The sequence below is a fragment of the Bubalus bubalis genome, chromosome 7, assembly GCF_019923935.1.
Source record: "Bubalus bubalis isolate 160015118507 breed Murrah chromosome 7, NDDB_SH_1, whole genome shotgun sequence".
Classification (NCBI taxonomy): Eukaryota; Metazoa; Chordata; class Mammalia; order Artiodactyla; family Bovidae; genus Bubalus; species Bubalus bubalis.
The window spans coordinates 113,567,281-113,593,785 of NC_059163.1; the positions used below are offsets into that span (position 1 = coordinate 113,567,281).

The 26,505-nt window shown below is 41.6% G+C and overlaps 1 protein-coding gene across 1 annotated transcript in view; it reads right to left on the reverse strand.

The window, feature by feature from the left end:
- The window catches only part of TMA16 (translation machinery associated 16 homolog), a 31,695-nt gene that overhangs the window by 2,423 nt on the left and 2,767 nt on the right, over nt 1-26,505 (reverse strand). The window contains exons 2-5 of the mRNA XM_006066823.3: nt 14,652-14,764; nt 5,134-5,171; nt 3,854-3,938; nt 2,633-2,781 (exon numbers count right to left, since the gene is read on the reverse strand). Coding sequence (XP_006066885.2) covers nt 2,633-2,781; nt 3,854-3,938; nt 5,134-5,171; nt 14,652-14,764 — 385 coding nt within the window. The remainder of the gene's footprint in view (nt 1-2,632; nt 2,782-3,853; nt 3,939-5,133; nt 5,172-14,651; nt 14,765-26,505) is intronic.

The following is a 26,505-nucleotide window of genomic DNA, read 5'->3' on the forward strand; positions in this document are numbered from 1 at the left end:
TCTGAGATTTAGCACTGGCCCCACCCCCAGGAGGATGTCTGACCTGGGATGTGCTGTCAATTACTGCTACTCAACCTGGCGGCTACAGGTCGAAGAGACTGAGCACAGAGCCACCTGGGAGGGCATGACAAGGGCAGAGCTGAAAGACGGGTGGCTCGAGCTACAGGAGAGCAGAGCAGCAGTGCCAGTCATCAGGCTCCAAGTGTATCTGGCTGATGAACTGGATGTGGGATGTGAAATGTCTGCAGGATGATGGGCAAGTGGTGATGTCACTGAATGAAATACGGATCTTACAAGAGGAGCCAGTTTTAGGAGAAAAGCTGGACTTTGTTTTGGGACATGACAAATTGGAGCTGTCTAGAAGACATTCAAGAAGAGATTTTAAGAAACTCAAGTTTGATAATGCAAGTCTGGAGTTCTAGGAACAAGTTAGGATTGGCAACATAAATTTGGAAGTAATGACATTTAGATGGTATTTAAAAGCACAGGATTAAATGAGATAAATGCAGGACCTGGTATAAACTGGAAAGACAAGAGGCCCAAGGACAAATATCTGGGCCAATTATTTAGTTCGTGAGGCTATGAGAAGGATTCAACTTAGGAAACTGACATTATGGCCAGTGAACTGGGAGAAAAACTGGGGAAGGACAGGGGCTACTACCCCAAATATAAAATGTGACCAAAAAATGAAGGGATCATCTGTATCAAAGGCTGCACAGAAGTTGACTATGAGAGTTGGTACCCAGCAGAGCTACGATCTGTCTTAGCAACTTAAACAGTTCATCAGCAACGAGGACTTTGAGTGGTGGCTGCTAAGTCACATCAGTCGTGTCCGACTCTGTGCGACCCCAGAGACGGCAGCCCACCAGGCTCCCCCGTCCCTGGGATTCTCCAGGCAAGAACACTGGGGTGGGTGGTGGCTACAAAAGCCTAATTTAAGGGGTTCCAGAGAAAATGGAAGATGAAGAAATGGAGACTATAAGCACAGACAAATTTAAGTGAAAAGGACACAGGACTGGCCAAAGCTCTCCCTCAATCCCTACATGTTACATGCAGTCTTGTTTGGCTTTTAAACGACCTGGGAAGGGGAGGTGTGCAATCCATCTCTATTTTTAAATGGAAGGTAACAAGGCTGGGGAGTAGGTAGGAAGTAACTTGTGCTGTTATTTAGTAAGCTGCAAGGGTCTAAGTAGAGATCTAACTGTTCTAAAGCTATTCTGTTGTTGTTGTTTTTCCAGTAAAAAAACATTTCTTATCTACTCAGGGTTCCTAGTGTTACTGAAGGTGTAAGTGCCTGAAGTTAACCTTTTGACTGCAAAGACATCCAACTCAATGAACCTACTGCCAGCTTCTGACACAGCTGCAGAGAACAACTAGGTCAGAAACCAGGCTGCCCCACCCAGTCAGAACACCTCAGGGGACTGGGCACTTGAGCGAACCCACTCTCCTTTCTGGCATCTTCATGAAGAGGAAGCCCCTGAAACCCGGGGCATTCCACCTATGACGCTTACAATGGCAGGACCCCCGGTCCCTGCTTTCCCCCCCTTTCTCTACTGAAGCCCTCACTGTGAGCCCCTCAGGCATGTCCTGTACCCTCCAGGACCTGCAAGCACTGAATTTTGTGTTTTTCAATGCTCCCTGCTGGGTATTGCTGAACTGCACCCTGCAGTCATAGTGAGAAACCACCAGGGAGGTTTGGCCTGAGGAGAGAATGCCTTTGGGGGGCCGCCCAGGCTTTCCTGGACCAAGTACCACTATTGCCAGGGCTGGGACCTACACAGAAGGAGTCGCAGGATAATGCCTTCAGGCTCCTACTGTTATTAAAGCTAAAAAAACCTAATTTTCCTATTAAACATTTCATTTACTGTATTCTCCAGGCAAATCCACACGAGTGCCTACAGGGACTAGGCAGGGAACGTGAATGAAGGGAGGTCTGGAACCACGGAATGCTGAGTCTAAAAGCGATGGCTGCTGTTCTGCTCTAGCAAACAATGCTGTCAGACCATATGTTTAATGGGCATCCAGAAATCTACATTTTTCATGTGAAGTCAGCAGATCTTTTTATACGGACAATTCATATGCCAATCAAACACTACTTGTAGGCCATGTGCAGCCTTTGGGTCGTTCTCTGCTGGTGGGCTTTGCAAGCCCTTGCAAGTGCCCTCTCCTCTCCTCCTAAGCACTTTTCTTCAGACAATGCTGCTAAACGAACAACACACTTGTGTTCACCAACTATAAGAAATGCTACAGTGCTAAGAAAGAAAATTTGATTTCTGTAATTTCTCAAGAATGGCTGCAACAAGTATAGCTCTTTACTACAAAAATTACAAAGGCAAGAGGACACAGTACCTACTCTAAAGAAACTTGATGTGACTGGACCCAGGCAAGTAATAACCCTAGACCAAAGCAGGTTAAGCACATGCCTGAAGGGAGAGGAAAACATTACTATCGTAGTAGAAAAATGTCACTGTCAGAATTGACACAGTTTTTGGAAAGTAGGAGAAAAAAAGAATGAATTAAAAAATCCCAAATATTCAAAAAGAAAGAAAAGGAAAATCAAAGTGAACTAAATAAACAGGGTAAGTTACAGAGACAAGACAGCAGGAAGCCGCACGGAACGCACGGAACGCACCGAGGCCGTGGGCCTGGTACTGCCGCTGCTCCCGCTCCAGGGTCTGCCTGATGGCTGCCTCCCGAGAGCAGTGCCTCCGGCCCTGCCTGTCCTTGAAGCTGTTCCGCAACTCAATCTGCTCCAGCTCGCTGCTGAATCGATTCAAATACCTGAAAAAACAAGATGGTCTGACTTACAAAATCTGTTTGGCTTATATTACTTCATTTAAAACATAATACCCAGCCACTGCCTGTCCTTCTCAAGTTTTCATATTCCTCTAGATTCCTTCAAGTTCTCAGACCTCAGACCTTCTCTTGGTAACTCAAGCACTCTCAAATCTTCTGTGAACAAATGAAAGCCTGCCATTACAGTGTCAACTCCAGGTCCTCACACTCCAACACCTCCTGGATGTCTCCATCTGGCTGACAGGTGACGCCTTAACGCACCCTCCGCCCTGCCCCTGGTCCCTTCAGAACCTGCTCTACCTCTGCCCTGGCCGCCGCCCCCATTCACACAGATGAAGACTGGGTCACCCTGACTCCTCTCTCTCCCCTTTATGCCACATTTAAGTTTACACTGAAGATTGAGACTTTTACCTCCTTAAACTCTCTAGACATTTCCATTTCTCTTTACCACATTGCTCCCACCACCACCTCTTGCCTGGACGGCTTTATCAGCCTCTTAACAGTCTGCCCCCTCATCCATTTTCCTCACTCTCAAAAGTTTAAATGTGAGCATCACAGCTACTTGCTATTCAAAGTCTCCTATGACTCCCACTGTCCTTGGGTAAAGTCCAAACTCTTACACTGATATTTGAGATCCTTTATGTGTTGGTTGTTTATTCAAACTGTCACAATTCCCTCCTGGAACCTATTATCTCAGTGATATTAAATGTCTGGCAGATCACTAAATAGGCTGCTCCCATCCCCAGGCTTTTCAGACCTTGTTCTCTCTGCCTAGATGCTCTTCAAACTACCTCACCTCCATCTGTTAACCTCCATCTGCAGATGTGAGTTTTGATGTCATTTCTCAAGGAAGTCAAGAAACTGGGTTACCTGCCATTCTGAGGCTCAGAAAGGTGATGAGCCTACTAAAATGACTAAGCTAGTATACCAACCCAAAGTCTTTATAACAAAGTCTATCTGCTTGTCTATAAATCCAGAACAGAACTCTGCATCTGCAAAACCAAGTTGGGGAATTCCTATTACTGACCCTTTGCTTATTAACATGCCCAGTGTTTACCTTTCAATTAATTCACAAGCATCTCTTTTTGAATATCCTACTTTTTGGGGATCAAGATGATTTTGAAACCACTGCAGTTTTTCACCTATAACAACAAGTACCAAAACAGTTTAACACCATAAGTCATTATTTAAGCAAAGGTCTTCATTATAATTTTCAACATCAATGTGTTTAAAACAGTATCAACATTTATTTCAAAGTTAAATATAAAGTTTTATGTGGGCTCAAAGCTAACTAACCCAGCCTGTCAGAAACTGAACTGTCACATTTTAATTTGGGGAAATGACAAAGGTAGGAAGGATGCTTTTCTGTATATATTTCTTATCCAGTAAGGATAAAAAACATTTTTTAAAATAAAGAATACTTTAAAAGAACATGAAGTTCCAAGTATTTATAAAGCAAAGGATAGAACTTGTCTGAAATAAAAAAGGAGAGTTTGATTAGATTAATGAAGAGGACGGTGTGTGTTGAACTTTCAGTAAGCAGTGGGTGCTACGTATAGGCACAGGTCTTGACTTTTACAATCCTATGAGGGTTATTATTATCTCCATTTAGAAGAGAAAGTTTAAGTAACCTGTTCAGGGCCTCAAAGTCAATAAATACACTAAGCATACAAGATCTGCTGTATACGATGCAGAATGACTGACATCTATTATCAAAAAGCTAGCAGACTTCGTGCTTATGAGTCAATCAGACCACAGGGGTGCCACTTTCAGTAAGATTTCTCAGTATTACAAATCAAGAAATGGCCCTATCCAGGATTACTGATAAACCATTTATAAATACTATTCTGCTGCCTGATAAGGCAGTAGAGTTAATGGTTTGAATATCTTTCATTTTAGTTAAAAAGCCTAGTAGCCACTCATTAAATCTCAGACTTATCAGATAACCTTACCAATAATAAATCTGATCACACACCCACACACACACATAAAAAGACTGTGACACTGAGATATAGACTGAGGATATATTCACATCATTAAACATGAACTGCTGTTTCCAAAACCCTTCATAATTCTAATGGTCAGGAAGCTAGAATTAAACTGGAGAGAGAGAGGGATGGATAAAGGTAGATACTAAAAATTTCTAGAAAGCTGACCTAGATATTAACACTGTTCTCACAGTTTAATGACTGACTTTATTTTAATCAAGTCTGGTAGAGAAAATTTACTTAATCTGGCAAAATCACTTTTATCTGGTAGAGATAAAAATAGTATTTCACTAAGAGAGTCAAGAGAAAATAGGTAAGGGAAGAACTTCAAACAAGTAAATCCACTTACCAATAAGGTTGAGACGCAACGCCTTTTCATTCTTCAATCTTGGGAGAAAAAGTGCATGTGTTAGAAAACTTCCAAAACAAGTTTTAAAAATCTGAAAAAAACACCAAAAAGAAAAACTACCCAAAGAACCTTAAGAACCTTTCAAAGATCACTTTTATGCATATGAAATTAACTTTCTTAAAGAAGAAACACTGACACCATGCTTCTCTTTTAAATCACAAAATGTTACTAGAAATTTTTTTCTGCTCTGCAGTGACTAAAGGATACCTATAAAACAAACTGGTTTTGAAAACACAAAGGAAAGCTTGTCTGAATTCTGTAATATGCATAATGCTTGTGCACAGAAGAGTAATAGGACTTTCTAGAAAACAGTGCTGCCATCAAGACCAAAATACATCACTGTCATCTTTTAAACTTCAACAGGAATAAAACAAAATGTTTACTTTTCATAAAGTTGATACAAATTATAACAAAGAAAAAGAGCTCATTTACTCTAAAAAACTGGAATTCAAAATAGAATTCTAATCCATTCAGGGACTTCCCTGGCAGTCCAGTGGTTAACAGTCTGAACTTCCATTGCAGGGGGGATGGGTTGTTCCCTGGTCAGAGAACTAAGATCCCACAGGAAGACAAGAAAAGAAAAGAAAAAACTCTTTTCCATTCAGAAAAGAGGGACGCTAATGAGAGGGTAACGGAAGGCTAGGATCTCCAAATGGAGGAAATAGGCTGCAACCGTCAGAAGTTTTTTCTCTCTCTCTTAAACGTCAGGAGGAAACAAACTACAATTGTCAGATTTTTTTTTCCTTCTTTATACAAAATTAAAAGGAGGTTTCCTTTAAAATTCTGTGTTGCCATGATGACATCTGGTTCCAACTGAACTTGTCTCAGCCCTTGAGCTAACCAATGTGTTTTTCTCATGGAAATGTAATTCTTAAGCTATGTTACTGCTGCTAAGTCGCGTCAGTTGTGTCTGACTCTGTGCGACCCCATAGACGGCAGCCCAACAGGCTCCTCTGTCCCTGGGATTCTCCAGGCAAGAACACTGGAGTGGGTTGCCATTTCCTTCTCCAATGTATGAAAGTGAAAAGTCAAAGTGAAGTCGTTCAGTCGTGTCCGACTCTTCGCGACCCCATGGACTGTAGCCTACCAGGCTCCTCCGTCCATGGGATTTTCCAGGCAAGAGTACTGGAGTGGGGTGCCATTGCCTTCTCCAAAGCTATGTTAATGAACTATGTATTTACCTTAGACTCTTTCTTCAAGTTGGTTCCAACTAAGACTCAGAAGGGATTTGACAAACCAGTATGTTTTACTTAACAAACCAGTATGCTTTACTCTCGCAAATGTTCTCTTAAGCTATGTTAATGGGAGTACATATTTGCTTGGAAACCTACCTTTCTTCAAGATTCATGTCAATCATTTTATGGCCTGGGATGACTCACCTTGTGCCAATGTTATCTCAAAATGCATGTTGTAGGTGAGGGGCCTGGTGCCACTCTCTGAGTTCCGAGACATTTCCTTCCTCTAATTAATTAGCTGCCTGCTAATAGGTATATAACTTACTGCTAAAGACTAGCAGGGGGGGCACCCTTTCTGCCCCCTTTTGATGTGTATGTCAGAAGCTTTCTCTATCTCTTTTATACTTTAATAAAACTTTAATACACAAAAGTTCTGAGCGATCAAGCCTTGTCACTGGCCCCAGGTTGAATTCCTCTCCTCCAGAGGCCAAGAATCCCAGCGTCTTTCATGGCTCAGCAATAACCTTCCACTAGTTTTTTTTTCGATGCTTAATGCTATCAACTAGGGATACCGCAATGAAGGAAAAAAAATTCACTGTCCCTGCACTAATAAAGCAGATCAGATTTACCCTCCCACTTTAAACAACTAGAAAATCAGAGAAATAAAATGAAGCCTTTTTAACAAAAATATTTCAGTCACAGAATGGGAGAAAATATTCACAATACAAATAACATACAAAAGACTTGCGTTAAGAATATATAAATAGTTCTTACTACTTAACAGTGGACAAACAACTCAAAATCAAAAGGGAAAAAATTTTAACAGATTTTTCATCAAATCAGAGACATAAAAGCAAACAATAAACACATAAAAATATATAATTAGTCATAAAGAAATACAAATTAAAACCACACTGAGACATTACTGTACACTCACTAGATTGGCTCAAATCTGTTTTAAAAATGATAATACATGTCCGAGAGGAAACAGAGGCTAAGTCCCTTCAGTCATGTCCAACTCTTTGCAACCCCATGGACTGTAGCCAGCCAAGCTCCTCTGTCCATGGGATTTCCCAGGCAAGAATTCTGGAGTGGGTTGCCATTTCCTCCTCCAGAGGATCTTCCAGACCCAGAGGTTGAACCAGCAACTCTTGTGTCTCCAGCATTGGCAGGCAGATTACCACTAGCACCACCTGGGAAGCCCAACTCTTATACATCAGTCATGGAAAAAAATAAAATGGCATTACCACTACAGATAAGGTAATTTTATTATTATACATACGTAAACATTACACCTCCTACATGACTTCATTCTTTTCAACAAGTTTTTATAAAAACTCAATTTCTTATTTACTTAAACATACATCTGCTGTGCATGTGTGTGCTTGCTAAGCTGCTTCAGTCACGTTAGGCTCTTTGCGACCCTACAGATTGCAGTTCTCCAGGCTCCCCTGTCCATGGGATTCTCTAGGCAAGAATATGGAAGGGGTTGCCATGCCCTCCTCCAGGGGATCTTCCTGACCCAGGGATCGAACTCGAGTCTCTTATGTCTCCTGCACTGGCAGGCAGATTCTTTACCACTAGCACCATCTGGGAAGCCCATATCTACTACATAGCCCAGCAATTCCAGTTCTAAGAACTGAAAGAAAAATGTTTTATGTCCACGAAAATACCTGTACACGTTTATGGCAATTTTATCTGTATGCAGCAGCAGGGTTGATCATTTTCACTTAAGCGTTCGCCAGTAACAAGTAAGGCTTTGAGGACCATGTGGCTGGTCTCATAACTACTCAACTCTGCCATCACAGCCACAACATGAAAGCAATGGACAGAGCTGCCCTTCAGTAAAACAAACTGCTTTTATAAAAATGGATGGATGGTCACTCAGCTTGCCGACCCTGAGAAAAGCCAAAAAGTATAAATGATCCAAATGACTATCAACAGGTAAATGGATAAAAACCTACATATCCATACAATGAAATACGACTCAGTAATGAAAGAGAAAGACAACTTGTTGTTCATGACTAAGTCATGTCTGACTTTGTAACCCCATGGACAGGAGCATGCCAGACTTCCCTTTCCTCCGCCAGCTTTTGGAGCTTGCTCAAATTCACGTCCATCGAGTCGGTGATGCCATCCAACCACTTCATACTCTGCCGTCCACTTCTTCTTTTGCCCTCAATCTTTCCCAGCACCAGGGTCTTTTCCAATGAGTCAGCTCTTCACATCAGATAGCCAAAGTATTGGACCTTCAGCTTCTTCCCCAATGGAAGACAACTAATATATGCAATAACGTGGATAAATTTCATGCTAAATAAAAGAAGACTGGCACAAGAAACTACATACAGTATGATTCCATTTACATGAAATGCTAGGAAAGATAGATATCATCTATTAAAAAACAAAACAACAGGTGCCCAAGGCTAGGGGAGGAGGGCTGAGACCTAACTGGGAAGATTTGGGGGAGGATGAAAACACACTCCAGCATACTGATCACGGGGTTACACCACGTATTGTCAAAACTCAAATGCTGTACACTTAAGTTATGTCTATTTTGTCATATGCTATTTAAACCTCAAAGATGATTTTTAGAAAGAAGTACAGAACACTACATAATAAGGCTGAGAATGACTCTGAGAAGAATTCATTCCTTTCAAATAAGCCTAGAGGGAGGAGTCTAGTTAGAAGTCAAGTTTGCTATGGATCTGAATGAATACACTGAGGGCTTGAACTACAGGGGAGTGAAGCTGGAATGAAAGAGAGAGATTTGAGACTAAATTCTCCAAGTTGTTACCTAGATTCTTACCCATTATGTTTGTTAAGTGAAATTATTTTCATTTGATATCTATAGTTCTTTGCTACCTACTCTATGGGACAAAATTTGACAATATACAGTACCAACATGTTGCTATGCTGAGAATTCATAAAACAAATGATACAGAATGATATAGAATAATAACTATTTCCTGCCTATAAATTGAGCATCACTTGAAATGCACTAGTCCTCAAACTGCATTAATTTATTTAATAGGAACAGAAGACGTATTTCATATAGTCCTAAATCAGAGCATTCAAATGCTGAAGATAAATAGTGTCTGACTCCTTCCTACTCTACACCACTGTTCATGCCTTCAGTATCTTCAGGTATTAAGAGTCCATCTGATGAACCCAGCAGCTCGTGTCTGTACCCTCTACCTCTGGTCAAGGGCACTGCACCCTAACAATATCCACCCCAATCTTCCCCTACCTCCCTAAAAATAAATCTTAGGAAGTAGTACAAAGAATCCTCCAGCTGCTGGCTACCTTTCTTCCTTATAAAATCAAGGATCTGTGTTAGGCAGGATGTGGTAATACCTAAGAGGGTCCCCAGTGTAGATTCCTGCTGTTTTGATATTCACACCCCTGTCCTCCCTGAGTGTGGCTGGACCTCATGGCTCACTTCTAAAAACCAAAACAGTGCATGGATGTCATCTGAAAAATGACAGTACAAACACTGTCTTCCATCCTGGTCACCCTTCTTCCTCTGACTCCCTCTGACAAGGGAAGCCCAAGAACACTGGAGTGGGTAGCCCATCCCTTCTCCAGTGGATCTTCCCGACTGGAGTCAACTGCATTGCAGGCGGATTCTTCACCAACTGAGCTATAAGGGAAGCCCTGTATCAGGAAACCTCTAGTGGTGCAGCCCCAAAAACTGTTTTAATACACTTTAGGGGTGTATCTCATGTACACTAAAGTTAGTGAAATACTGGTATAGGTGATAGCAAAATCATGTAAGTAGTAAATCATGTCAAAAAAATACAGAAAAAAATTCATGAAAGTGATACAAAAATAACTGATGTTAAAAAATTACCATCTTAAAGCAATATCATTATAATAATCTTTAATGTACAAAACAAAGACCCACCATCACAAAGAGGAAAGAAAATTTGACTATATTCTCATAGCATTTGACTATTCTTTACAAGAAAACTTCTAGCCAAATAACTTGAAACTGCTAACCCAACTGGTCTTGGGCAAGGAATGTAACAATAAAACAGCTGGTTTTTATCAGCTACTATGCAAATGTATTTAGCATTCACCAAACTGCTGCTGCTACATCGCTTCAGTCGTGTCCCACTCTGTGTGACCCCATGGACTGCAGCCCACCAGGCTCCTCCCTTCATGGGATTTTTCTAGGCAAGAGTTTTGGAGTGGGGTGCCACTGCCTCATCAAACTGCTAAGGCTATTCTAAAATAATCAAAATCATATCTATTTTGATTTCATAACTTCATTTTAAGGAATTTTTTATTTGTTCCTATAGCAGTTCCTTTGTGGCTCAGCTGGTAAAGAACTCGCCTGCAATTCAGGAGACATGGGTTTGATACCTGGGTTGGGAAGATCCCCTGGAGAAGAGAAAGGCTACCCACTCCAGTATTCTGGCCTAGAGAATTCCATGGACTACAGCCCATGGGGTTGCAAAGTCGGACACGACTGAGCAACTTTCACTTTTTACTTTCATAGCAGTTCCTGGGGACTCTCACAGCCCAGAGACCCAGGGAAGAATAGGCAAATTACAGTATGGGATGCTGATCAAAGAGAGGCTAAGAGACAAGAAGGGGAGAAAAGAAGAGGCAGCATACACGTTTCATTTTCCAATAAAGAAAACTTTCTTATGAATTCCTTCACATCAAGAATACTGAGCTACTTTCAGAATGGCAGAACAAGAACTTACAAAAATCTATAGAAAGCACTGACAAAACTTGTCAAAATCAACTTTTTCAGAAGTATAAAAATTAACCAAAGGCATGCAACAATCAAAGGAGCATTTACTGAAGAAAAATGACTCAGTCTCAGTAAGAACAGCAAGCTCTGTGGTGTTTTATCCCATCCCCCTCTTCCCAGCTCTGCAGTAGTCTTATAAACCAATGTGTTAGCAACTCAGGGTAGCTGTAAAAGCCATCCTCCTAGCAGTCACTAGAACAGTTAGGTCTGGAATCCCCCAAAGCTTCATCCTGAGCACTGTCACCATTTGACATGGCAGCAGACGGAAATGCTCCATTGCCGTCTACGGGGTCACACAGATTCGGAGAGACTGAAGCAACTTAGCAGCAGCAACAGAGTTACTGTGTAATCTATCGCAGAGCTCTTTCTGTGGAAGCAGCCCAACCCCCAGGCTGTTTCTCAGAAACAATCTCAGTAGCAACTGTCTACAACAACAGCTGCCTGAGTGATATCACCACTTAAGGACTAACAAAAGGCTGACCCAAACAATTTAAAAGCAAAACCTAAGGAATGGAAGTTCAATACAGGGCTCTGAAATGCTCGCTGCAACATATTCCTAGGAATCTAGAATGCCAGGTGTACATTCAGGACTGCTTTCATGCCAAAGAAAGACCCGAGAAGATCCTACTCTCTCATTTCTGGATAATCCTGAGGCTTTGTGCAAATGCTAAATGAAGTCTATACAAACTGCCTCCTGGAGTACTGACAGTATGTCCAACAGACCTACACAGCCCCTCAATAAAGGCTGACTTACTATCAAAAGCAATTAAACAAACCCCTGTCCAAACATTAGCTGACCACTAATTGAGCAGAAACTGCAAACACTGCACACAACAAACAGGCTTTTACAAAATTAGTCCAGGAAAGTCACAAAGCAAACAGCAACAGCAGCAAACCTAAATGACAGTGGGGATGGGACTGTTATGGAAACCGTGGTGTCGGAAAGAGACCAACAGCACTTGAAGACACAGAATACCAGAGTTATGCAGCCCTGTGTGGGCTGCGCGGAGTTGCGTCCAATGGCTGAGTGCCCCAGCTTTGTTTTGGTTATTTTTTATACACCATAAACTTCTCGCTAAAACAGCTCAGATCCCTCCCTTCCCCAGGCAGCCCAAGCAAGCAAGGTGAGCAAGCAAGGTCACAGAAGCGGAAGCTGTGATTGATGAGTAGCTGTTAAAACAAGATTAAGGAAGGAAAATCAAAAGGCTGTTCCTTTAATTGGGGGCTTTGATCAATATGTCCGTAACAACAGTTATCACCCTGTATTATTTAAAACGCTCAGTTCTGAACACAAAAGTAGGAGACTCACAAAGAAACAAGAATGGCCTATACTCAGGAGTTTAAAATACCATACAGTAGAAACTGTACCAGAGAAAGTACAGAGGGCTGGACCTGTAGACAGAGACAAGCAAACATAAGAAGCCAGCTGAAATTATCCACTCTGAGCAAAAACAAAGAATAAAAATTAAGATGTCTCAGAGATCTGTGGGGATGCCATCAAGCATACCAATATATGCATGTGGGAGTCACAGGAGAGGGGCAGGACAGAAAGGGTATTTGAAAAAATAAAGGCTCCAAACTTCCCAAGTTGATGAAAAACATTAACCTACATACCCCAGAAGCTTAATAAACTTCATGTAGAATAAACTCAGAGATCCACACCTAGGCATATCCACACACTAGTAAAGCTACTGAAAAACAAAGTGGGTATCTTGAAAGCATCAGGAAAAAAGTGACTCCTCACATACAGTGACCCTCAATAAGATGAACAGCTGACTTCTTGTCTGAACGCTGAAGGCCTGAAGACTAAGATGTGACATTTCAAGTGTTGAATAGAAGACTATGAACCAAGAATTCCATACATATTGAAAATTCAAAATGAAGCACAGTCCTACAGAAAAATTAAAGACATTCTCAGATAAAAATGAGAGCATCTGTCATTTTCAGACTCTCCCTACAAGTAACACTAAAGGGAATTCTTCTGACTGAAATAAAAGGACAACAGTTACTAATTTGAATCCACATGAAAAAATAAGAAGCACCAATGATAAAAGGTAATCACACAGATAAATACCCCCGTCCCTGGGATTCTCTAAGCAAGAACACTGGAGTGGGTTGCCATTTCCTTCTCCAATGCATGAAAGTGAAAAGTGAAAACAAAGTCGCTCAGTTGTATCTGACTCTTAGCGACCCCGTGGACTGCAGCCTACCAAGTTCCTCCGTCCATGGGATTTTCCAGGCAAGAGTACTGGAGTGGGGTGCCATTGCCTTCTCCAAAAAGACAGTATAAATGTGTTTTAATTTGTAACACTTTTTTTGTCCTAACTTAAGACAACTGCATAAAAACAATAATCATGAAACTGTGTTTTATGAACTTACAATGTATAAAGGCCTAACTTATCTGACAGTAGGGCTTCCCAGGTGGCTCAGTGGTAAAGAATTTGCCTGCAAATGCAGGAGACGTGGGTTTCATACCTGGGTTGGGAAGACCCCCTTGAGGAGGAAATGGCAACCCACTCCAGTATTCTTATCTAGGAAATCCCATGGACAGAGGAGGCTGGCGGGCTATAATCCATGGGGTTGTAAATAATCCAAAGAGTTGCACATGACTTAGTGACAGCATGCAGAACACATCTGACAATAAGAGTACAAAGAAGGGGCTCAGAATGGAGTTACAGTGGAGCAAATTCTTGGTATATTGCTCAAATGAACTTGACGTTAATTTGAATTATATTGTTTTAAGATGTTAGCTGAAATTTCTGGAGGAAATTTCTGGAGGAAACTAAGGAAACAACTAAAGAAAAAAATATATAGTGATCTCTGCTTTACTAAATCAAATTACTAAATCAATTCTCAGCCCTAATCTTTTAACAAATGACATAGGCTGATCACTATTTTCTCTTTGAAACACGTTTTTTTTTCCTCCTAAGTCTCACTTGTTGGAGCCTCCTCCTTTCTGCAACCTCTAAACGGCTGAGGGGCTCTGGACTCAATCCTTGATGTCCTTCTCTTTCCTGTCTTCATTTATTGGTCAGGTGATCCCACCCAGTCTCAGGACTCCTAGTATCAGCTAGATATTGATGGCTCCCAAATTTGCATCTATATCCCTAACCTATCCTCTGAGCACCAGAGCCAGCACATCCAACAGCCCGTTCTATATCTCACCTTTGACATCTAATAGGTACTTTCACCTAAATGCCTAATAAATGTCTGCATGGCTCACTGCTCAAATATAAAGTCTTCAGAGACACTTTCCAAGACTATCTTATGTAAAACAGAATCTCTCCCTCACTCTCTATCCCATAATCTTTTTAAATTTTTCTTCATGGCCGTCATCACAACCTATTTATATTTATGTATGTTTTAGGTTAAGTTCTAAGTGCTGAATCCTTGTTCACTGTTTTACCTTAGTGCACAGAACACACTTGAATATTTATCAAAGGACGAGAAAAGGAGTACTGATTAGGAATAACTGTATAAAAGGGTTTTTCACCAATACATAAAACAATGAAGATACTTACTTTTCCTTTTTTTCTTGTTTGTGGGCCTTTCTTGTAATTTGAGCTGCTTTTCTACTATATGGATGGATGATTTTTTTTTCTTGTCCTACACTTTTTCCCTTTGGTGCTTTAGGCTGAAATGCAGAGAAGTATATGACACACGTAGTCAGATACATAAATGACTTCTGTCAAAAATTTTTCTCTAGAAATAAAAATTTTAAACAGTAATATAACAGAAATACTGTGAGCTGGAAATACGTCACTGGAAATCAGGAGATATGCCAGACTCAGTCTTTGTTTCCATGGTCCTAACATAAATGATATACAGTTGACCTCTGAACAACACAGGTATGGAATGTGTGGGTCCACTTGAACGTAGATTGATTGTTTCCCACAGTAAGTACTACAGTGCTACATTATCTATGGTTATGGAGGAACTGTATATATGGAGGGCTGACTATAAACTATATGCAGATTTTTGGCTGAGCGGAGAGTTGGTGCGCCTAACCCCTGCACTGCTCAGGAGTTAACTGTATTCAGAACTATGCTCCAGTGATGTAAGAAAATAAAGGCAGAGAGCCAATAAACCAGGTTTTCAACTGTTCCATCTTTAAAGCAAATACAGAGAATACAGATAGTGAGGAGACTCACAGGTGGACATCTGGGTCAAAGTTAAAGTTAAGAGAGGGTAGAAGGAACCCAAGATGTTAACAGGAGCCTGACTGTAGAAGCTGCACCAGAAGCTGTAGAAGAGAGTGGGCAGTGAATAATGCAAAATCAAAGCTGGATACACAGGAAATAAGAACAGAGGGTATAATATAAGCCATCTCAAATCAGCCCATTCCAAAAGATACAAATTATTTTCCCATTCAAGACTTAGGCCAGTTAACCAGGTCCTCTAAACTAGCTGTCTAGCATTTCAGTACTGTTTTATTCCTACATACTTCTGTATCTTATATCTGACTTAAATTACTCAGGAACTTTGTTTGGCTCCCTGTAATAGAAAGCCAAAATAACAGCGGCTTAACCCCAATGAAGTTAGCTCTCTCCCACAGAAAGCAGGAGCTGGAGGCTCTGCTCCATGGAGCCCAGAGGCCCACTCCTTTTTGCTGCATGCTGTCCTCAGATGGAACACCAGGCCTTCAGTCCAGCCAGTGAGAGGCAGAAGAGAAAATCAACAGGCATGTTCCTTCTCTATTATATATAAGGAGGATTATATAAGTGATTAGTAAATACAGTCTTCAGAGAGTCATTTCCTAGGCAGGTTGATAGGAAATCTAGGGGTCCCCAAGGAGAGAGGGGTTTCCAAATGGAGGAAATAGCCTGCAAGTGTCAGACATTTTTATCTCTCTTAAGCGGCAGGAGGAAACAAACTAGCAATATTTTTTTCCTTCTGTATACAAATTTAAAGGGAGGTTTCTCTTAAAATACTGTGTTGCCATGACACCTGGTTTTGCCTGAAGTTAGCTGTTCTTGAGCCTAGAGATAACCAATGCCTTTTTCTTATGGAAATGTTTGTCTTAAGCTATGCTAATGTACTATGCCTTTACCCCAAACTCTGTCTCCAAGTCGGTTCCGCCTCTTGGCCCAGAACCTACTTGACAAACCAGTATGTTATACTCAGATATTGTTCCCCTAATCTATGTAAATGAAACTATTTGTATGGTGGTCTGCCCTTCTTTAAGATTCAAGTTAATCATTTTATGGCCCAGGATAAACCATTTGGTGCCAAGATTATCCCAAAATGCATCTTATGGGCGAGGGGCCTGGTGCCATTCTGAATTTTAAGACATTCCTTTCTTTCATTAACAGACTGCTAGTGACTATATAACATCCAGCTGAAGACTAGCAGGGGGGTACTCTTTCTGCCCCCTTCTGATGCCTATGTCAGAAGCTTTCTCTATCTCCTTTATACTTTAATAAAACTTTATTATACAAAAGCTCTGAGTGAGCAAGCCTTGTCTCTGGCCCCGGATTAAATTCTTCTCCTCTGGGGGCCAAGAATCCTGGTGTATTCGTGTGATTCAACAACAACCTTTCAGTCTTTATTCCCAGAAAAAAACACATGATTATAGAAGAACAAGAGGCTCTTTAGGGGACAGCTGGGAATCTAACATATCTAATCTTCAAAAAGGTCACATTTTTAGAATATTCTCTCTGAAACTACTGGCACTGCGTTAATGCTGCCTCACACTCTTCCATGATTAAGGTGGCCTTGAGGTTTCCATCGGAAGGCACGGAATGGCTCTGTCTGGAACACTGATGAGTAGAGCCCTTCTCCCCGCTGAAGGGCTTCACTAACTCGGTTAGGCCCTAAAACCTTAACACAAGAAAAAAACTACTCCGACTTACTCTCCAGCATTATATCCCACTCAAAAGACTCTTCATTACATTCTTACTAACTTCTCACCATTCCCAGAACATACCATGCTGTCTTGCCTTTTTTTTTTTAACTTCTGGAGACTGTACATGTTACCTCTGCCTGTAAAATCTTTACTTGTCCTCTGACAAAATGCAGCTCAGTCACTTCCTTTATAAAACTTTCCAAGTAGAATTAATCAAAATGACCACCTCACATACATATTCATTTCAACAATTATTAACTTAAATGTTCAATAAATATTTACTATTGCCTTCTTGAAAAACATGACCAGAGAAGATTAACTCCAAGTGTGAAACCCAGGCTGCCCCTAGAAGCTGGTTACGGGTACAGGAGTATAGTGCGAAACCATCATCAGAGTGTGTGCATTCTTCGTGTCTCTCTGCACGTGTAGAGGGAGAAGGCAGGAAGGTGTAACAGGAACTTATGTGCATGAGGGTTAGCTAGCAAACACAGATCAAATAAAACTTGTGGAACTCAAGGCAGGCTGCCTCTAAGTCGGCCCCCAGTGACTACCCCCTCCTGAGGCCAATGTGCGGCCATCCCCTTGAGTGTGGGCAGGACCTAGTGGCTCACTTCTGTGGACTAACATTTGGGAAAGTGATACAGTATCAGTCCAGAGATAGATCACAAAAGGACCCTGGCTGTGTCCTGCCCACTCCACTCTGCCCTCTCTGGCTCCCTCCAATGGAGACTAGCTGTCTTGTGGTGAGCTGCTCTACACAGAGGCCAGCGGGACAAGTGACTGAGGGAAGCCTCAGGGAGTGAAGAACTGAGGCCCTTGGTCCAAGAGTCCTCAAGGAGCTGAACTCCACCAAGAACCAGGTGAGGGAGCTGGGAAGTGGACCCTCCCCAAGCTGTGCCCTGAGACGAAGCCACAGCCTCAGGTTATACTTTGACTGCAATCTTGTGAGAAACCTTGATGGAGAGGATCCAGATAAAGTATGCCTGGTCTGTGACTCACAAGAACTATGAGATAATAAATTCTGTTGTTTCAAGCCAATGAATTGTGGGATAGCTTGTTAAAGAGTTAACTGATGCAAAACCAAAAAAATAAAGCAAAGATATCTTTGAAAAGATATTTTTATTTCACATATTCCAACAAATAAAGTGCTTTCAAAAAATGGAACAAGATCACAAAATTCTCAAGAAAAAAAGATAGTCTCTGAAGCTGTAAAACTTAACTGAAGTTACAGACTTGTGTAACATTGTTTTAGCAGTAAGCCCAAGTCTACAGAAAATTTCCTTTAAAGATTTGAAAACTTTCTTTAGAACAAGAAATACTGTGATAACCCTCGGAGTACAAAATGTCCACACAGCTTTAGAAGACCTCATTTTAAAGAACCTCTAAAGATTTAGTTCAAAGAAAGTACAAAGAAACCAAACTTACATTCTGACTCAACTGTGGACTATGATTCCTTATAATAATTTATTCATGAAAAGGTTGCCTCAAGACAGGTTATAAATATACAATAAGGCAGAGAAATATGTACCATAAAATAATAAATTTCAAAACAATTCTATGTCAATATATTAACTTTTTTTTACAAAAAAAAACCCAACAAAATGCTTCAACAGGGGAAAAATGAAGTAACAGCCTATCAATAAAAATTAATCTATTAATTACATTCTATTCAAACTAAATGTTTCTTAATTAAAAAGCAATCAATCTTCATTAGTCAGAGATTCTTCAAATTTATTTTAGAAAACATCTGACAATTCATAAGATAGTACAGAAACATTCTATATATTGGAGGGGAAATGTTTACGCTGTATTTTCAATTCAAACTTAGTGTTTTGTTTCAAAAAGCATCAGAGTTAACTTTCAAAGATACAGCAATAATGTGTTCATATGCATAAAAGACTATTCTAAACAACAGAAACTTCTGAAAAGTTTCTGGCATCATAGAAATATTCTATTTAAGAAAACTGGTATTAAAAGTCTCTTTTACATACAATCTTTAGTGATCACTTCAGAAAATTCATTATAGACCAGTCTTTGGATTCATACTTGAGATTAACAAAGAAAACACAAAAGCAGTTTATTCAAACACAGCAACAGAGAGAGGTTTTCAGGGGTAATACACTTTAACTATTTCTATAAAAACCATAAATAACAAAATAGAACTTTTCCTAAAAGGCAATTAAAGCCATCAAAGAATCTAGGTACAACTAGAAAAAGAAATGTCATTTCAACTGCCCAATATGACTAGAAACCTAAAAGAATGATCATTTCACCAAACACACTTAAGGTACACAAATACACATAAATATTTTTTAAAAAGTAGAGGAGTAATGCCATGCCTACAACTGAGAAAGCTTACAGTATATAATACCTTGAACCACAAGTAACCATAATCACAAAGATAAATTCTAGAATATGATAAACTAAGTCACTTAATATCAAAGACATGACAGGAATATAATGAACTAATTAAGAGAATCTGACCTTTCTTTCTTTTTTTTTTTGCAGTGCCTCTATCCTGAAGAATTCTAGGGCACTTCCCTTGCTTAGCAGATAAATATGATGACAAATGTCAATAACAAATACCTTGTTAGAGAATCCAGAAACAACACATAAGCCGTGTTAAAAGTGAAAAAGTGAAGTCACTCAGTCGTGTCTGACTCTTTGCGACCCCATGGACTGTAGCCTGCCAGGTTCCTCCGTCCATGGGATTTTCCAGGCAAGAATACTGGAGTGGGTTGCTATTTCCTCCTCCAAGGGAATTTCCTGACCCACGGATTGAACCCGGGTCTCCCGCGTTGTAGGCAGACGCTTTACTGTCTGAGCCACAAGGGAAGCCCTTAAGCCGTGTTAAACCCCATTCAATTTTCAAGGACCATTTCCAGTTTAAGTTCACCTCCTCCTTGAAGCTATCCACTAACATGTAACCATTTCATTCTCAATAATCTTGCTCTCTGGGGAGCACTTTCCACACGGCACTTAACATACTGTACTGACCAGTCATTTAATTTCACACTTGTGTTTATTTCCTCCATTGCAACTCCCTGAAGACTACAAATATGTCCTATTGGATTGAAAAACAAGTTCGAAAGAAATAAAAAGAGGTTTCCAAGGTGGTGGAGGAGTTCTACCTGGAGCTTGTTTTGCTCCACAAACACATCAAGAACACATCAACAGGTGGATCGGTTATCTACATCTACAGGTCGAGAACCAGCTGATCACTAGCAGAAGACCTTGGATCCTGGAAAGGACAAGAGGGATCACTGTGCAACCAGGTAGGATGAAAAAGAGAAGGGGAAAAGAGGAGAGGACGTGGGACAAGACCTGTGCCCTGCAGGGGACATGAAGGCGCGTAAAAGTCTCATCTGGGGATGCCCCTAACTGACAGGACAACAACAGACACAGGTGGAGCATCTGAGGTGTGGAGAAGGGGGAAACAGCTGGCCTGTGGCAGACGGACAGAGACCTTCACAGACGGCTGGTGCTACAGCCCTGTGCACCCCAGAATGGGATATGTCCCCACCAGTGCGCACAGGGGCTGAGAGCTGGAACATGCAGGTAAGACAGCAAAGCTGGGAGAGGACGGCTGCTGGCTGTAAGGAGACAGCCTGAGGGGACGGAGGGAGGAAATCTGTTCCTGGGAAAGCCTGAGGAGGAAACTCAGACTGCCACAGACACAAGGTACCACTGCTGAGTGGTGAGCAGGGGTGGGACCCGCCATCACACTCTCTTTCTCCGTGTGCTGGCCCCTGCCTGCCGATGGGTTGGGAAGGGTCCCAGCCAGGGCAGGCCCTAGCGTACCTCTCACTGGGCACTGGGAAAGGCCCCCAACAGTGGGCCCACGCATGCCCACAGCTGAATGCCAGGAAAGGCTCCCAGTAGGGCTGATCTTACACTAGCCATCTGTCACACACACGACTGCAAGCTTCCCTTCCAGTCCTTATCTGTCACACCCACGACTGCAAGCTTCCCTTCCAGTCCTCATCACTGAAGGACTGGATCTCTCGTGGCCACCAACTCCTCCGCTCACTTGTTGATGCTGAGACTCTGATCCCAGCAGCCGTGCCACCTCCACACCCTGTCCTCACCAGGCCAGACCTGAGAGCTCTCAGGCAGCCTCGGGAGCAACTCCTGTGTGTGGCCAATACTCTGAGGTGGGGCGAAAACCACAGCTGAGCCCCAAGGGTCTGGTGACTAAGGAATAAAAATCTCTCCGTGCAGCTGCACAAAATGTAGATCAAATCCCTGTGATCAGCTTGCTAAACCCAGCATCTATGGAATATCCAAATGGACAGTGACTGTTCCCACAATTGAGACTGGTCTAGCTGTAGTAGCTGTGGACTCTGCAGCAAGTACATGTGGGAGACGGGCCAGGTCAGAGTCTGAGTGTCCCCCCAGTGCCCACAGCAGGTCCAGAGACCTACTTAGAGGTAACGGAGGGTCTGCTGGGGAGGCAGAGGTTGGCAGTGATTCATAGGAGGGGCAAGGACACTAAGAGATGAGACCCCAGGAAAATATTATTATTACTATTATTATCCTATATTCTGTTGTTGTTGTTTCTCTCATAATTACCACTTTTTACTTGAAACTGTGAAAGCGTTAGTTGCTCAGTCGTATCCAACTCTTTGTGACCTCATGGACTGTAGCCCACCAGGCTCCTCTGTCCATGGGATTCTCCAGACAAGAATACTGGAGTGGGTACCATTCCCTTTTCCAGCTCATCTTCCTGACCCAGGGATTGAACCTGGGTCTCCTGCACTGCAGGCAGATTCTTTACTGTCTGAGCCACCAGGGAAGCCCTATTTTTAAAATTTTTCTTTAATTTTTTAAAATATGTTTTACAACTTTTTCTTTTTTATATACTTTTCATTGTTTTCTGTTTCTTCCTGTTCTCCCTTTGTTCCATTTTGTTTTTATCTTTTTTTAATTTTTCTGTGTTTTAGGTTTCTTTGCTTTTTTCCCTGCAGTCTGCTTTCTTTTTTTGTTTCTGTTAATTTTGTTTTTAATCATTTGGTTTGACTTCTGGGTTACTTTGCTCTGGTAGTTCTCCTGCTTTCTGATTTCTCTGTTTTTGTTTCTTCTTTGTGCATGTGCGCACCTGTTATTTGTTCAGCTCTGGTGTTACTATATGTCTTGGGCTCTGTTTCTTCGTTTCTCTTTAGTTGTTGTTGTTGCTACTACTTGTTTATCTCTTCGCCATCTGTTTTGAGTTTTCTTTGACACGCCCCGCGTTACTTTTTCCTTTTTCTTTTGCCACACTGTATGACTTGCAAGGTCTTGGCTCCCCAGCCAGGGGTTGAGCCTGAGCCTTTGGGGTGGAAGTGCTAAGCCCAGGATGCTGCACCAGCAGACAATGCCCAGTCCTAGGGAATATTAATCTGTGACAGTTCTCCCAGAGGTATCCTTCTCAACTCCAAGACCTGGCTCCACCCAATGGCCTTCAGTCCCCAGTGCTAGATGCCACATACCAAACAACAAGACAGGGACACAGACCACCCATCAGCAGACAGACAGCCTGAAGTTGTACTAAGCCCAGAGACACCCCAAAACACACCACCTGATGTGGCACTGCCCATCAGAAGGACAAGATCTAGTACAATCTACCAGAACACAGGCACCAAGACCTCCCACCAGGAAGCCAACACAAAAGATGGGACCAAACTCACCCACAAGGGGCAGACATCAGAAGCAAGAGGAGCTAAGACTGCAGAAAGGAGACCTCGAACACAGTAAATTAGACAAAATGAGAACATAGAGAAATATGTTGCAGATGGAGCAATGTAAAAATCCACAAAACCAAATAAATGAAGAGGAAATAGGCAATCTACCTGAAAAAGAAGGCAAAATAATAATAGTAAAGATGACCCAGATCTCAGAAATAGAATAGAGGCACAACAGAATGGAGAAAATATAATAAATATTTAACAAAGACCTAAAAGAAATAAAGAACAAATAATGATGAAAAACATAACTGAAATGAAAAATACACTAGAAGGCATCAATAACAGAATAACTGAGACAGAAGAATAAGTAAGTGAGCTGTAAGATAGAATTGTGGAAATAACTACCATGGAGCAGAATAAAGAAAAAAGAATGAAAAGAAATGAGGATAATATCAAAGACCCCTTGGACCACATTAAACTCACCAACACTTGAAATATAGGGATCCCAGAAGAAGAGAGAAAAACAAAGAAATGGCTTGAAAAAATTTTGAATAAATTATAGTCAAAAATCTCCCTAACATGGGGAAGGAAATAGCCACCCAAGTCCATGAAGCACAGAGAGTCCGAGAGTCTCATACAGGATAAAACCAAGGAGAAACAGGCTGAGACACACAGTAATCAAACTACCAAAATTTAAATACCAAAAAAAAAGCAACAAATTAAGATACAGGGAACCCTCACATAAGGTTATCAATTGATATTTCAGCAGAAACTGCAAGCCAGAAGGGAGTGGTAGAATATATTTAAAGGGATGAAAGGGAAAAGCCTACAACCAAGATTACTCTATCCACCAAAGATCTCGCCCAGATTCAACAGAGAAATCAAAAGCTTTACAGACAAGGAAAATAGCTGAGAGAATTCAGCACTACCAAACCAGCTTTACAACAAATACTAAAGGAACTTGGGGGCATGGGGGGAGGAGAAACATATAAAAAAAGACCTATAAAAAAACCCAAAACAGTAAAGGAAGCTTACACCTGAAGCATATATATCAATAATTAACTTAAATGGAAATGTAGTAAATGCTCCAACCAAAAGAGAGAGACTGGCTAAATGCATACAAAAACAAAACTATATATGCTGTCTACCAGAGACCCACTTTAGACCTAGGGATACATACAGACAAAATGAGGGGCTGGAAAAAGATATTTCATGCAAATGGAAATCAAAAGAAAGCTGGAGTAGGAATACTCATAATGTTAGGTAGTTAGAATAGGGAAAAAGAGTCCAGAACGGCGGTGGCTGGGAGGCGGCCGGAAGGACCAACCCCATGCCCAAGGAGCCGTGGCTGTGTGGTCGCAGGAGGGCCTAGAGGAGCTATCCCACGTTGAAGGTCAGGAAAGGCGGCGGTGAGGAGATACCCCTCGTCCAAGGTAAGGAGCAGCAGCTGCGGTTTGCTGGAGCAGCCGTGAAGAGATACCCCATGCCCAAGGTAAGAGAAACCCAAGTAAGATGGTAGGTGTAGCAAGAGGGCATCAGAGGGCAGACACACTGAAACCATACTCACAGAAAACTAGTCAATCTAATCACACTAGGACCACAGCCTTGTCTAACTCAATGAAACTAAGCCATGCCCCTGGGGCAACCCAAGATGGGCGGGTCATGGTAAAGAGATCTGACAGAATGTGGTCCACTGGAGAAGGGAATGGCAAACCACTTCAGTATTCTTGCCTTGAGAACCCCATGAACAGTATGAAAAGGCAAAATGATAGGATACTGAAAGAGGAACTCCCCAGGTCAGTAGGTGCCCAATATGCTACTGGAGATCAGTGGAGAAATAACTCCAGAAAGAATGAAGGGATGGAGCCAAAGCAAAAACAATACCCACCCAGCTGTGGATGTGACTGGTGATAGAAGCAAGGTCCGATGCTGTAAAGAGCAATATTGCATAGGAACCTGGAATGTCAGGTCCAGGAATCAAGGCAAATTGGAAGTGGTCAAACAAGAGATGGCAAGAGTGAATGTCGACATTCTAGGAATCAGCGAACTAAAATGGACTGGAATGGGTGAATTTAACTCAGATGACCATTACATCTACTACTGCGGGCAGGAATTCCTCAGAAGAAATGGAGTAGCCATCATGGTCAACAAGAGAGTCTGAAATGCAGTACCTGGATGCAATCTCAAAAACGACAGAATGGTCTCTGTTCGTTCCCAAGGCAAACCATTCAATATCACAGTAATCCAAGTCTATGCCCCAACCAGAACGCTGAAGAAGCTGAAAGTTGAACAGTTCTATGAAGACCTACAAGACCTTTTAGAACTAACACCCAAAAAAGATGTCCTTTTCATTATAGGGGACTGGAATGCAAAAGTAGAAAGTCAAGAAACACCTGGAGTAACAGGCAAACGCGGCCTTGGAATACAGAATTAAGCAGGGCAAAGACTAATAGAGTTTTGCCAAGAAAATGCACTGGTCATAACAAACATCCGCTTCCAACAACACAAGAGAAGACTCTATACATGGACATCACCAGATGGTCAACACCAAAATCAGACTGATTATATTATTTGCAGCCAAAGATGGAGAAGCTCTATACGGTCAGCAAAAACAAGACCAGGAGCTGACTATGGCTCAGATCATGAACTCCTTATTGCCAAATTCAGACTTAAATTGAAGAAAGTAGGGCAAACCACTAGACCATTCAGGTATGACCTAAATCAAATCCCTTATGATTATACAGTGGAAGTGAGAAATAGATTTAAGGGACTTGATCTGATAGATAGAGTGCCTGATGAACTATGGAATGAGGTTCGTGACATTGTACAGGATACAGGGATCAAGACCATCCCCGTGGAAAAGAAATGCAAAAAAGCAAAATGGCTGTCTGGGGAGGCCTTACAAATAGCTGTGAAAAGAAGAGAAGTGAAAAGCAAAGGAGAAAAGGAAAGATATAAGCATCTGAATGCAGAGTTCCAAAGAAGAGCAAGAAGAGATAAGAAAACCTTCTTCAGTGATCAATGCAAAGAAATAGAGGAAAACAACAGAATGGGAAAGACTAGAGATCTCTTCAAGAAAATTAGAGATACCAAGGGAACATTTCATGCAAAGATGGGCTCGATAAAGGACAGAAATGGTATGGACCTAACAGAAGCAGAAGATATTAAGAAGAGATGGCAAGAATACACAGAAGAACTGTACAAAAAAGATCTTCACAACCCAGATAATCATGATAGTGTGATCACTGACCTAGAGCCAGACATCCTAGAATGTGAAATGGGCCTTAGAAAGCATCACTACGAACAAAGCTAGTGGAGGTGATGGATTTCCAGTTGAGCTATTCCAAATCCTGAAAGATGATGCTGTGAAAGTGCTGCACTCAATATGCCAGCAAATTTGGAAAACTCAGCAGTGGCCACAGGACTGGAAAAGGTCAGTTTTCATTCCAATCCCAAAGAAAGGCAATGCCAAAGAATGCTCAAACTACCGCACAATTGCACTCATCTCACACGCTAGTCAAGTAATGCTCAAAATTCTCCAAGCCAGGCTTCAGCAATATGTGAACCGTGAACTTCCTGATGTTCAGGCTGGTTTTAGAAAAGGCAGAGGAACCAGAGATCAAATTGCCAACATCCGCTGGATCATGGAAAAAGCAAGAGAGTTCCAGAAAACATCTATTTCTGCTTTATTGACTATGCCAAAGCCTTTGACTGTGTGGATCACAATCAACTGTGGAGAATTCTGAAAGAGATGGGAATACCAGACCACCTGACCTGCCTCTTGAGAACCCTATATGCAGGTCAGGAAGCAACAGTTAGAACTGGACATGGAACAACAGACTGGTTCCAAATAGGAAAAGGAGTACG